The sequence below is a fragment of the Phascolarctos cinereus genome, unplaced genomic scaffold (genome assembly GCF_003287225.1).
Source record: "Phascolarctos cinereus isolate Bilbo 61053 unplaced genomic scaffold, phaCin_HiC Scaffold_2;HRSCAF=192, whole genome shotgun sequence".
Lineage (NCBI taxonomy): Eukaryota > Metazoa > Chordata > Mammalia > Diprotodontia > Phascolarctidae > Phascolarctos > Phascolarctos cinereus.
In genome coordinates, this window is record NW_027555625.1 from 338,086,699 (window position 1) to 338,100,594 (window position 13,896).

The 13,896-nt window shown below is 34.8% G+C and overlaps 1 protein-coding gene across 1 annotated transcript in view; it reads left to right on the top strand.

Moving 5' to 3' along the window:
- The window catches only part of TTC6 (tetratricopeptide repeat domain 6), a 286,301-nt gene that overhangs the window by 58,058 nt on the left and 214,347 nt on the right, over positions 1–13,896 (top strand). The window contains exon 5 of the mRNA XM_078149180.1: positions 11,023–11,217. Within this exon, the coding sequence (XP_078005306.1) occupies positions 11,023–11,217 (195 nt within the window). The remainder of the gene's footprint in view (positions 1–11,022; positions 11,218–13,896) is intronic.

Below are 13,896 nucleotides of genomic sequence, written 5' to 3' on the forward strand. Positions count from 1 at the left end.
TTAGTGAATTTATTATATATTCAACTCTACCTGATATTTCCAATTTCATGCATAATCTCCTATTCTACAATATGTATGGGAACGCTCATTTTATTTGGTATTTATTAAGTTCAGAATTCTTAAATGAAATAAAACTCATTAAAACTGACCAAGGCAAAAATATAACTTATTGACACCTCCAAATTATGACTGAGAAAATGTCAACAACTGCCTAGCTATGTACCTAGTTTCCCATCTATATATAATCTTGATGAGGGTCACCTATATGTGAATTGAGTGCAGCTTTGATGAGAGCATTGGTAGAAAATGTAGAGGCTTTTGTAAGTGATATTCAATAATGGGTCACATCTTTATTATCTCACAAATGACTTAAAGATGTAAGAAAATATAAGATCTTGTGGTGCTTTTTGTTTTAGCTTTATACTGGGGAGAACAAAATATTACTACACAGGCTCTCTTACAATGAGTTGTTTCCCATCCATGTGTCAAGGTCATTTAGGATTCCTTGGAAAAATGACAGAAATTATCTTGTTCAATTACCTGCTGATAATAATTGATGGGTGAGGCATGAACCAGGTAAATGTCTGCTTACAGAAGTACTTGCTATGGTGATGGTGGAGATCCAGGGCATAGTCCAGATCAAAGAGAGTCTTCCTGTTAATAGTGAGGTCGTCTAGCTATTCCTATTTGTGGATAAAATTGTATCTTTTTGCCTCTAGCCTCAAACCATTGCTGAGCCTTATGGAAGAGATCTGGAATTATTCAAAAGAATGTGGCCTGTCCATCTACACAGAAAAGGCCAAACACATGAATAATTTCTATTGCCCAGAGTTTGACATGCATCTTAATGTGGGACAGACAACTAGAGATGGACAGTGATCTGGATCCGTAGTTGCTAAGTGCTCCACTGATACCCTTATGATGTTGGGAGAAAGAAAGGAAGGAGTCAAGTTTGCTGGGTAGATTCCCTGTGATGAAACTTGGAGGGCATGGATGAGTCACATAGAATGGGCAAACATGGATAGATTGTGGATGGATCATTGAAGAGAATTCCTGAATTGAAGAAATCAAAGCTCCATTTCAGTATTTGAGAAATGAAGAAAGTGATAGTAGTTGAAGTGAAACGGGGATTGAAAAAAAAGGAAAAGACTTTAAATAACCATTTTGAAAAAATAACCTAAGAGCGCATATCATATGAATATATAGATTGTTGAGCAAAATTAAGGGCCAATTTGAAGTTAGAGGTAATTAAAGTTTAATGAGTCAGGTTAGTATGGTTCTTTCTCTATCAATGTCTTATTGGCTTGGAAACAGATTGGGGAAAAAGCAAGTGGAAGAAATGAAACGGGTTTGAGCACACATGTGTTGAACTCATTTGAAAGAGTTTAAGATGGTGGAGAGTGAATATTTGGAATAAAATAATTTAATATTGGCTTGAGTCCATGAAACTAGAAAGAAGTTAAAAGATTGTGTAAAGTGGGAAGCATTGTAAAGGTCATTGGAAGTCACACACAAGTCACACACAATTTTTTGCATAAGTGCATTAGAAAGAGTGAGAGTACTAAAGAGTAAAGAGTAAGTAATGAAGGTGTGATCAGAGAGGAGGAAAACCAAATTAGAAATGGTGAAAGTGAAGCAATGCTTTGGGATGATTAGGACCAGGGTGTGACTTATTGAATTGGTATTTGACTGATGCAGAATACAGATAGAAATCTACAAAGTCAAGGAGGGCAAAGGACGATGAGGATATCTGAAGGATTTTGAAATTACTGATGATGATGGTGAAGAAGAGAGTGAAAAAAATGGGTGACTGGAGCTGAAATACTTTTAGAAGGCAGAAATAGACTAGTGGCAGACAAGTATGCGCATCTCTTCTCTAGAGTTACTTCAGTGCCTCTTTGTGGCATAAAGATAATCTTGAGCTGTCACAGATAGAGTGTAAATTCTGGAAGATTGTACCATGATGGAAAAGCATACAGTACGGTTTGAGTAGCAGACTGAGTCTCCTTTTGGAAGATTAGTCTAAATATGAGTGTTAAATTATTTATTTGGCCATGGCAATCTGTAAAACAAAATAAAATACAAAATGATCCCCAGTGTGGCCTCTTCTTCTTCTGCAGAAACAGTAGCAAAGGATAAAGGTTTTAGAACACCTATGGACTTTGCCTTAGCTGTTGGTACTCTAAATCAGCACTTCTTAAACTGTGGGTTGCAACCTCACATGGGGCCATGCCTCACAGTTAAAGAAGTGCTGAAGGCAAAAGTTTAAAGAAGCCCTGCTCTAAATGACAGATTCTTGTCCAATGAAAATATAGTGGGCATATTCTTGGAGGAACTGAATTGCATCCATCTTGACATTCTTTTATAAACAAAACATGAAGATGGCTCACAGGTTCTCCATGGAGAGATAAATAAAGGAGTTGGTTTTTCATATGTACAAAAGCAATTAGCCAGGATTTCTTAGGATGTTTGGTCATCTTTTATTGCAGTGCCCATCATAAGTACTTAGAAAAGGTAGCCATGTCTCATTTTTAAACTATATAGAGAATTGAATCAAATTTATAAGAATACAAGTCATTCCCCAATTGATAAGTGGTCAAAGGATATGAACAGGCAGTTTTCAAAGGAAGAAATTAAAGCTATCTGTAGTCATATGAAAAAATGCTCTAAATCACTATTGATTAGAGAAATGCAAATTAAAACAAGTGAGGTACCACATCACACCTATCAGATTGGCCAACATGACAAGACAGGAAAATGATAAATGTTGGAGATGTGGGAAAATTGGAACACTGATGCGTTGTTGCCGGAGTTGTGAACAGATCCAACCATTTGAGAACAATTTGGAACTATGCCCAAAGAGCTATAAAAATGTGCATACCCTTTGACCCAGCAACACCACTTCTAGGGCTGTATTCCAAAGAGATCATAAAAATGGGAGAAGGACCTACATGTACAAAAATATTTGTAGCAGCTTTTTCTGTGGTGGCCAAGAATTGGAAATTGAGGGAATGCTCATCAATTGTGGAATGGCTGAACAAGTTGTGGTTTATGAATGTAGTGGAATACTATTGTTCTGTAAGAAATGATGAGCAGATGGTTTTCAGAAAAACCTGGAAAGACTTGACATGAACTGATGCTGAGTGAGGTGAGCAACACTGGGAGAACATTGTATGCAAAAACAGCAACACTGTGCAATGATTAACTATGGTAGACTTAGCTCTTCTCAACAATACAATGATCCAAGACAATTCCAAAAAACTTGTGATGGAAAAATGCTAACCACATCCGGAAAAAGAACAGTGGAGTCAGAATGCAGATTGAAGCATACTATTTTTACTTTTCTTGTTGTTTTTGGGGTTTTTTTTCTCATGGTTTTCCTTTTTGTTCTTATTCTTCCTTCACAACATGACTAATGTGGAAATACGTTTAACATGATTGTACATGTATAACCTATATCAGATTGCTTTCTGTCTTGGGGAGGGGAGAGGGAGGGAGGGAGAAAAATTTGGAACTAGAAATTTTACAAAAATGAATGTTGAAAACTATCTTTACATGTAATTGGAAAAATAATAAAATACTATTAATTAAAAAGGCAAAAGATAACTATCAAAATAATTTTAGTTGGTGACCTCTTGAGGACTTGTTCTTTGCATCCTTTTTTTGTATCTCTTCCTTTGTATCTTCTTCTAAAATGCAGCAAGAGGTGAGGGAGTGGATTTTGCTCTCTCTCCTCCATCAGGAGCAGTAACAGTGACTTACAGAAGGAACACAACACAAAAAACACACAGCCTGAGAGGGGAGTTCAAGAATACTATTCTTGAACCACAACCTCCTGAGTAGAGAAGGGGTGGATTTTTAATTCCCTAGGCAGCATGATCCTGGAATCTAGCCTTGTGACAGAGAAGGGATATTTTCTGAATAGAAATGGTTTTGACCATTGCCTTGTGAGTGACCACAAGTCAAGCATCTCCAAGTAATTTGGGCCCTAAACCTTCTAGAGAGTGATTTCCTGTTGTAGCATACTCTTTGGAGAAAGAAGACAATTCAGCATCTTCCTTTGACTGCCAAGTCATTAACCATTTATTAAACTTCTATTATTTTCCAGGTACAGTGCTAAGTATTGGGGATAAAAAGAAAGGCAAAAAATAAATTGGGGGAGGTGATGAAGAAGTAACATGCAAAAAACTATGTACAAACTGTCTATGAATTGTGTGTGTGTGTGTGTGTGTGTGTGTGTGTGTGTGTGTGTGTGTAAATTTGAGATGGTCAACAGAAGGAAGGCACAACTATTAAGGGGCATTGGGAAAAACTTCTTATAGAAGGTGGGATTTTTACTAGGGCTTGAAGGAAGCTGGGAAGTCAGTGGACGGAGATGAGAGCAAATTCAGTGAGTTACCCAGAGAACTTAGGTCATGGGTTACAGAGAAAATAGTACTTCTCTGCCTACTGGCATTTAGACATTTATATCAATATAAGCACAATCATGCCATATCTCTTTAAACTTTTCAGTTCTTCATAGGAAATATTTATGTTCATTTTCCGTATGTCTTCCAGAAGAAGGTTTATAAAAAATGTCTATTCATATGATATTGTACTGGCAAAAGTACATATAGTTCCCATTGGCTCAGAGAAAACATCTGGATGCTTTTCCATAGGTTCACAGAATCTCCTTTGAAGGATGTGGAATTAATAGAATGATGGTTTAAAATAGTCCATATCTTCCTTTTGTAAGGGTAGAAGTTTATTGAGTCAGATAATTCACTCTACCCCATTTATCCTTGATACCTTTTTCAAGTGTGAGCACATCTCCACTGAACTAGTCAGAAGTCTAACAAGGCCTAGACAATGAGTCAGTCAATTACATGTATTTCAACTGGGTTAGACAGGAAGTCTGTTCTGATTGGTTGAGGGACTTAGTCATGCCCAATGGGGCTTGTATAATAAGTCCAGTAAGCTAGTTTGGCATTTGATAATCTGGCAGCTGAGTGGTGGAAGCCTTTGGCCAAGTCTTAAGAAAAGGAATCTCTTGCATGGGGAAAGAATGCCTTGGTCTACTCTCCATGTCCCTTGACCCAAAGAGGACCTAATAAACTTTATAGGGCCAGAAGATCTATTTTTAAATTATTGCCATAACAGTATCTTCAGAATAGCAACAACTGGTGGCATTGTTTGTATTGGGAGAAAAGGACAAACTAAATACATCAAGGAAAGACAGCTTCCAGACTCTATAAGGTGTTCAGCATAACCGTTGCCAAGGGAAATTTCACAAGTATTCCACAAAGGAGAACAAAGATTTTTCTAGCAACCCAGAGATGTGAGTTATACTTTTGCCACATGTGATCTCTAAGCGTGAGTCCACTTTCCCATGGATTCTGTATGTACTTATATGTGAGTATGTCCCATACTTTTGGGGAGATGTTTTATACCAACTATTCTTACTATACCACAATAAGTAAATACTCCTTTCTAAAAGCAAATTAAGTCTGGCTTACTGTTTGATATCAACTGATAATCATAGGGTAGAAGCATACTGGTTGGGGCTCATGGAATATCCCATTATAAAGACCCCCCCAACCCTTTAGGACTATTCCTAGACTGTTACTCTGTGGAGATCTGCAGCAACTGTGCTCTGGGGACTCACACTGCCAGTATGAGTGAGGTTTGGAAGAGTTGTTCCAAACCACGTGCTTCTCTTTACCACTAAAGCTTAAACATTTCTATGTTACTCAACAGAGGCATTTCTGAATCATGCCGTGGATACAAAAGTTTTGCAGCTACTCTACCACTGAATGGTAACCATGGCAATAGCCCTAACATTACTTGCAAAGAGTGCTTGAGCAAACTGTGCAAATTTTCAACCATGGCTGTAATCACAATAATACAGCCCTTACAAAAAAAGATTCTGCAGGAACTCACTTGCAACTTCATCATTTCTTACCTGAACGACCATGAGCACTCTAGGGAGCAGAATAGGAATGTGATGAACAACTGGTGAATAAATTATGAAAGGGAGGATGGTGCCATTGTTCTTAATGAAATAATGAAGCAACCTCCTTTAATGATGAAAAGAGTGTGGACTTGGAACTCATTCATGAAGAATGTGACTCTTGCTTACTGCCGCTTTATTTCACAGTGAGTGACCAGCTGTACCATTACACCAGAAAACAGAGCCTACAAGACAACAATGTGAGCTTTTACCTCCGGTTAACCAGTAAGTGCAGAACACCTCCATTCACCCAACAGCAATTCTGCATATACCACTATGCCCACATTGGTTGCTGTGCCAGGCACAAAAAACACTACCATCTGTACTCAGACAAAAGTGGTGATGATGGTGACATTTACATGATAAATCTAGGTTCCAGAATCCATATCTTATCTGAATTTTCCTTTTTTCCTTTTTAATATTGGCAATTTGATATTCTTCTTTTAAACACTCAGGTTAGCTAGTGGTTTTCCTATTTTATTAGTTGTTTGCATTTTAAAAAATAGCTCCTAGTTTTATTTATCAATGAAATTTTTTTTGTTTTTTATTTTATCTCTTCTTTGATTTTCAGAATTTCGGTTTTTGTGTTTTTTGAATTGTTGCTTTCTAACTTTTTTTTGATTGCATGTCCAGTTCATTGATCTGTTCTTTCTCACTTTTATTGATGAAAGTGTTTGGTGATATAAATTTTCCCTCAAGAATTCCTTTGGCTATATCCTAGAGGGTGTGGTATTTGGTCTTATAATTTTCTTATAAAAGTATTTATTATTTTTATGATTTGTTCTTTGATGCAACAATTTTTAAGGATAAAATTAGTCTCCATTTAAATTTGAATCCTTTGTTCAAAGGCTTTGTGTTGATTATAACTTTTTTTTTATTGAGTTGTGGTCAGCAAAGCATATGTTTACTATCTCTATTTTTCTGCACATAGTTTGTATGCCTTGATCATTGGCCGTTTTTGTAAAGTACCTTGCACAGCTGAGAAATAGGAATATTTTGTTCTATTCTTTTTTTTTTTTTGGCTAGGCAATGGGGTTAAGTGACTTGCCCAGGGTCACACAGATAGTTAAGTGTTATGTGTCTGAGGCCAGATTTGAACTCAGGTCCTCCTGAATTCAGGGCTGGTGCTCTATCCACTGCGCCACCTAGCTGCCCCTATTTTGTTCTATTATTATCCAGTAATTGCCAGAGATCTACACCTAACTTGAGGCAGCTAGGTAATGCATCAGGGTAAAGTGCCAGGCGTGGAATAAGGAAGACCCAAGTATAAATCCTACCTCAAACATTTATATGACTTGGGGTAAGTCACTTAACTTCTCTTGGCTTTAGTTACCTCATCTGTAAAATGAGGATTGTAACAGCATCAACCTTATACGGTTGTTGTTAAGATCAAATGAGATCATATATGTAAAGTGCTTTTCATGCCTTAAAGTGTTATATAAATCTTAGCTATTATTATATTTCACCACAACAGAGTTAACTATAGGTGAAAACAAAGTAAAATTCTTTTTATTATTTTATTTTATTTTTAAAAAATTAATTAATTAATTTTTAGTTTTCAGCATTCACTTCCATAAGCTTTTGAACTTTCTCTTCATCTCTCTCTCCAAGATGGCGTGCAATCTGATATAGGCTCTACATATACATTCCTATTAAACATATTTTTACATTAGTCATATTGTCAAGAAGAATTAGAATCAATAGGAGGAACCACAAGAAAGAAGAAACAAAACAAAATAGAAGGGGGAAAAAAAGAGCAGATTGTATACTTCAATCTGCATTCCAACTCTGTAGTTCTTTCTCTGGATGTAGATAGCATTTTTTATCACAAGTCTTTTGGAATTGTCTTCAATCATTGTGTTGTTGAGAAGAGCTAAGTCTACCATAGTTAACTATTGCACAGCATTGCTATTTCTGTGTACAATGTTCTCCTGGTTTTGCTCACTTCACTCAGCATCAGTTCATGTAAGTCTTTCCAGGTTTTTCTGAAAACCATCTGCTCGTTAGTTCTTATAGCACAATAGTATTTCATTACATTCCTATACCACAACATGTTCAGCCATTCCCCAGCTGATGGGCATCCCCTCAATTTCCAATTCTTTGCCTCCACAGAAAGAGCTGCTATAAATACTTTTGTACATGTGGGTTCTTTTCCCATTTTTATGATCTCTTTGGGATACAGCCCTAGAAGTGGTATTGCTGGGTCAAAGGGTACGCACATTTTTATAGCCCTTTGGGCATAATTCCAAACTGTTCTCAAGTGGTTGGATCAGTTCACAACTCCAGCAACAATGTATCAGTGTTCCAATTTTCCCACATCTTCTCCAACATTTATTATTTTCCTGTTTTGTCATGTTAGCTAATCTGATAGGTGTGATGTGGTACCTCAGAGTCATTTTGATTTGCATTTCTCTAATCAATGGTGATTTAGAGAATTTTTTCATATGACTGTAGATAACTTTAATTTCTTCATCTGGAAACTGCCTGTTCACATCTTTTGACCATTTATCAATTGAGTAATGACTTGTCAAAGTAAAATTCTAATGAAATGGAAGGAAATTCTAACTACATACTAGGAACATATTTTATGTTTTTCTGTTTTATGTGAATGAAACAATGGCCAAAAAAACCCTGAAGAATTTATATGTATATAAATATATACATATTATATAAATATATACATAGTATACAGATACTAACACTACATGTGTAACCTCTTTTCTGTCCCTTAACAAATTCTGTCCTTGTTTAACACAATGGGAAACTAAAGAATTCTTTCTCTCCTGCTGGTTTATCTAACAGTAAGAACAAGTTTCATGAGTTTTTTCTTGTAATTTTTTTTCCTCTTAGAATTTCACTAGGCAAAATAAATAAGTATATAAACAAAGATGTAATTAAACAGAAGATTCATTCATACTTTCTCTGAGAAAAGAACTGGGAGATCTACAACTGAATAATGTAACAAAAATGAATTTGATTATATTTTGATAGAAAGGAGATTATAATAATAACTCTTATGAAGTTATGGCTTTAAGGTTTACAAAGAGCTTTATAGTACTCAAGATTCAACTTTGTTTTCCTCATCCAAGTTCCAATACTTGATCCACCTAAATGCCTAAAAATGCCTCGTTAGTGGTATGGGAATCATTCCTGAATCAACTATCTTTGTGTAGGCAAATCACTAACTCATAAGAACAAAAATAAAAATTTATGTAAAGTTGGAAGTGAGAAAAAGACATGCTTACCTTTGAAATAATCTCATCCTCACTTATTTTGTTGTTATTGATGATGAAAAATTTGATATGCACAGAAAAAAGGACATGGACACAGACTATAATGATGCACAGGAATTTAACAGATGAAAATAAATGACCATAACAAGAAGATTAAAGAAATGTAAAATTTCTTAGTTAGCAAACACTGATTTACCTGTTTAAATGGAAAGATACAGTTAGCCAGGGCAACATTGATTTAGAATATAAACCAAATTGTAAAATATTATATAAATGATCGAAGACTGAGCAGTATTGCCTCATAAAACAGAGGAGCAATAAAAGAGAAAAATAAGTTTAAAGAAATTTTAGTGAAAGATACAACTAAAAGGACATCTAAGGATGAAAATAGGGCAAACAAACAGAAGAAAATAGAACATCATCAACAACAGTTGAGCCACCATACTTGGAAACTAACATCATAATTCTGCCTCTGTTTTCAAATAGTAGAAGTGGTATTCAAGAGAATCAGGATGGGAAAGGTATTTGCTTTATGCTAAGTATACATAGAAGAGCTCCCAGTTGGAAGTGACACAATTTTGTGAGAGTCATAAGGGATTAATTTATGAAATATTGAAAGTAGGAGGAAATACAAAAGTCTTGGACCTTATGGGCCAGGACTGAAAAAAGGTGACTGGGAGGGCATCAGAAACTATTGAACTATAGGCTTTCTTTCCATTCTGTAGGAAAATTATATGAGATTAATTTACACATAGAGAACATCTTGATGAGAACATTTGTAGGGAGCAGGCAGGGTTGGCAAGCAATATTCCACAGATTCCACGGTACATTTTTATAATCACACATTTGACTAAAAGTTGTAGTGAATGAAAGATCTCATTGTACTCATTGTTTGTTGGTTATTTTTTTAAAAGTATTTCATTCGGTTGAGCAACATATGCATATAATCATAGCTGCTAATTATACTTTTTTTTAAATAGTTTTCAAATTGCTTTAAATACGTTATCTCTTTCTCTTCTTACAACAACCTTGTGAAGCTGGTACTTCAAGTGCTATCGTTCCCATTTTTAAAGATTGGGAAAGGGAGGCCTAGAGAGTCAAAGTTAGTTATCTGCAGGTTGTACAGCTAGTTAGTATAGATAGGTTTCCAATCCAGGTCTCCTTGACTCTATGTCACAGGAGTTGCCACTACACCATGCTGCTTCCATATTACATAACTATAAAATGATGTCATTAACCCATCTTTTAGCACTTTAAAAAACAGTCAATTACAATATAAATGGAAATATGCTTAGCTGAAAATTATCTTTGTTTTACATAGCAAAAATAATTGGTTATGATGATCTTATTTGCATATATAAAATATATAACCCTGTTTAAAACTGTAATTCAAACTCAACAATTTTGTGTGAATTTTCATTTCTTGAAACAACAACAAAAAACAGCCTCTTAGATGACGTCTATAAAATCATTGAAAAAGAAAGTCATGTAACTTTCTGATCACTTGCGAACAATCTAAAAAAAATAATCAGGGTATTTTACCCAAAGGCAGTTTTACTTTCTGGGTTGCCTTGAATTAACTTTCACATAGCCCTTAACTTTGCTCTGGTGGGGTAAACCTCCTGGCTGTGATATTATGTATATTAAGTATCTTTACTAACATTTAAAATCTGCTCTTCTACATTTCTGAATCCCTTCTCACTCCAAACTATTTATTAACATGAATTTGTATTTTATTTTATTTTATTGTATATCATAAAATGCCAAAATAGACTGACACATTTTCTTTTTCTTTTTTAGGATTGTGTGTCGGCAGTCTACTCACACGCTTCATAAGCTATGTACCGCCGCTCCAACATTTGTGCTGCCTACTGATTTACGTCTTGCTTCTAGAATATATCACACTGTAGACAAAAGGGGCCATGACACTTTTCTTGGAAGTGATAAAAGAGACTCTATACATGATTATGTTAGGGATGAAAAAGAAAAAAACAGGTATGATTTCTCATATTCTAAAGCATTATGTTTAAAAATATTGTCAATATAGATCAGTTTTCTTTGGAAGTTGGATCAAGTGGGCCAAATTTTGTACCAGCTTCTCAGAGAGAATTATTTTTGTGCTCCACATTTTGTTTTATCTATAGGGTTCATGAAGATTGGCCTACTTATTCTCCACCTTTATTACTACAAACTATAGATGACTGTGTAGAAAGCTGGAGGAGAAAATATGGCCTTGTGTAAGGCATATCATCAAAATTTGGGCACCCCACAGAAAAATCAGTATCAATTGACCTTTTGCCCAGCATTCTTTTGATACCCTAGCTTTGCCCATAGGAAAAAAAGCGTAGGAGGAAACATTTATTAAGCACCTACTATGTGCCAAGCACATATTCTCTTATTTGATCCACACTACAATACTGGGAACAAGTGCTATCATCATCCCTATTTTCCATTTGAGGAAACTGCGGGGATTAAGTGATTTGCCCAGGATTACACAACTAGTAAGTGTCTGAGGTTGTATTTCTGACTCCTGGCCCAGCACTCTGTCCACTGTACCACCTAACTTCCTAGAGATCCACTTGTGTTTCTAGTGATGTGTCTATGGGGATAGGAATGATAATAAATTACTACTTTGGAAACAACAATAAAATGAATTCAGAGAAAAGGTAGCTCAGTGGATTTTTAAAAGGAGATGAAGATGATCAACATCAAATGGATATTTCAGTTTCCTGATTCATAGTTGTTTTAAACTCCAGAATTCACATTATTGATGAATTTTTTTGGAAAATATTTGTATTGGTCATTAGCTAATCATCATTTTAATCTGTTTGTCTTTGCTAAATATCGGAAAAATTCTTATGGGAAGGACTTTATTTCAGAGCTGCCTCATCATCCCAAGTCTCAAACAACTTTCCTTCATGTTGAACTGTCCTTTAGAAATGATGCAATGTTTCAGTACAAATAGTATTGTACAAATGACCATTTCTTTGTAGCTATACGAGTACTTTGATTTTGCACATTTCATTTCATACCATTTAGACTAGACACTCCCAAAACAAAGCTGATTGTAATTACTTCTCAACTTAATTAGTTGTAGAAAATTATTTCCAAATTTATTCCAGTATGCCTTTCAATTTTTAATTCAATAAGTACTTACATACTTATTTTTGTTTAAATGTTTTATTGATACTTTTAAAAAGATTTCTGCCATATACTAATACCACATTCTCAGTAGAACCCACCATTGTAGCAAAAGCACTACTAAGCAAATAAATTGATACATTGTCTACATCTGATACCCTTTGTCTTATTCTGTACCTCTGGTCCACCACCTCTCTACCAGGGGGAGAGAAACTATTTCATCATCAGACCTCTGGAATCATGATTGTTCATATGGGTTGCTTTCCTTTAAATTGTTATGGTCATGTGTATATGTGTATATTGTTATCTTGATTCTGATTATTTCAATTTGTATAAATTTATATAAACCTTCCCAAATTTTTCTTAATTCTTCATATCTATCATTTCTTTTGGCATAACAATATCCCATTAAATTAATGTACTACAATTTGTTCACCTATTTTTCAGTTGATGGACATCTACTTTGTTTCTAGATTTTTTTCTCCTTATAATATAGATTGTTGCAATGAACATATTGTAATATATGAGATCTCTCTGTCATTGACCTCTTTAAACTATATATACTTTGGGTAGACATGAGATTTTTGAGTCAAAGCCTATGAATAATTAAATGATATTTCTTACATAATTCCAAATTATAATGGTTAGGCCAATTGACAGATCCACCAGTAATATGTTAGTGTGCCTGTTTTCCTAGAATTGGTAAATATGAGTTCTGTTTTATAATATCTTTGCTAAAGTATGTGGCAAAAACCGCAGAGTCATTTTAATATTAATTTCTTATTATTAGCGATTTGTGTCTGTTTCCAGTGTATTTTGTATATCAATGACGTTTGATACAAATTTTTCTCACTCTTATTTTTCTTCTAATTCTTTATTGACTAATCTCCTACAGAGAATTAACAAAATCCTAAATAGTAATTGGCTTAAGGGGGAAAAATAATCATAGAAATAATTAATAACAATGTGAAAGAACACAATAATGATGAGACAACATATGAAAAGTTCTGAGCTTCAGCTAAAGTAGTCTTTAGAAGAAAAAATTATATCCCTTAATTAGAAAATCAACAAATTAAAAAAAAACAAAAGTAAGGGGGGGGAAACAAACAAGATAACATCACAACAGTCCACTTATTTTCAATTTCTTTCCAATTTGTTGGCTACAAGTTTATCAATTTGGTTAGTCGTTTCAGAGGACTAGCTTTTAATTCTGTTATAGACAGGCATTGTGCTGAGTACTTTTACAAATATAATCTGATTTGATCCTTACAACAATCCTATGAAGTAGGTGCTATTATTATCTCCCTATTTTACAGCTGATGAAACTGAAGCAAAAATGTTAAATGATTAGACCAGGGTAGCACAGCTAATGAGTGTCTGAGAACAGATTTGAACTCAGGTCTTCTTGACTCCAGGCCCAGCACTCTATCCACTAGTTCATGATAACATGATGGTTTACTTAAAAAGTCCTAGGAATCAACAAAGAAACTAAATAAGACAATAACTTCAACAAAGATTTAAACTACAAAAATA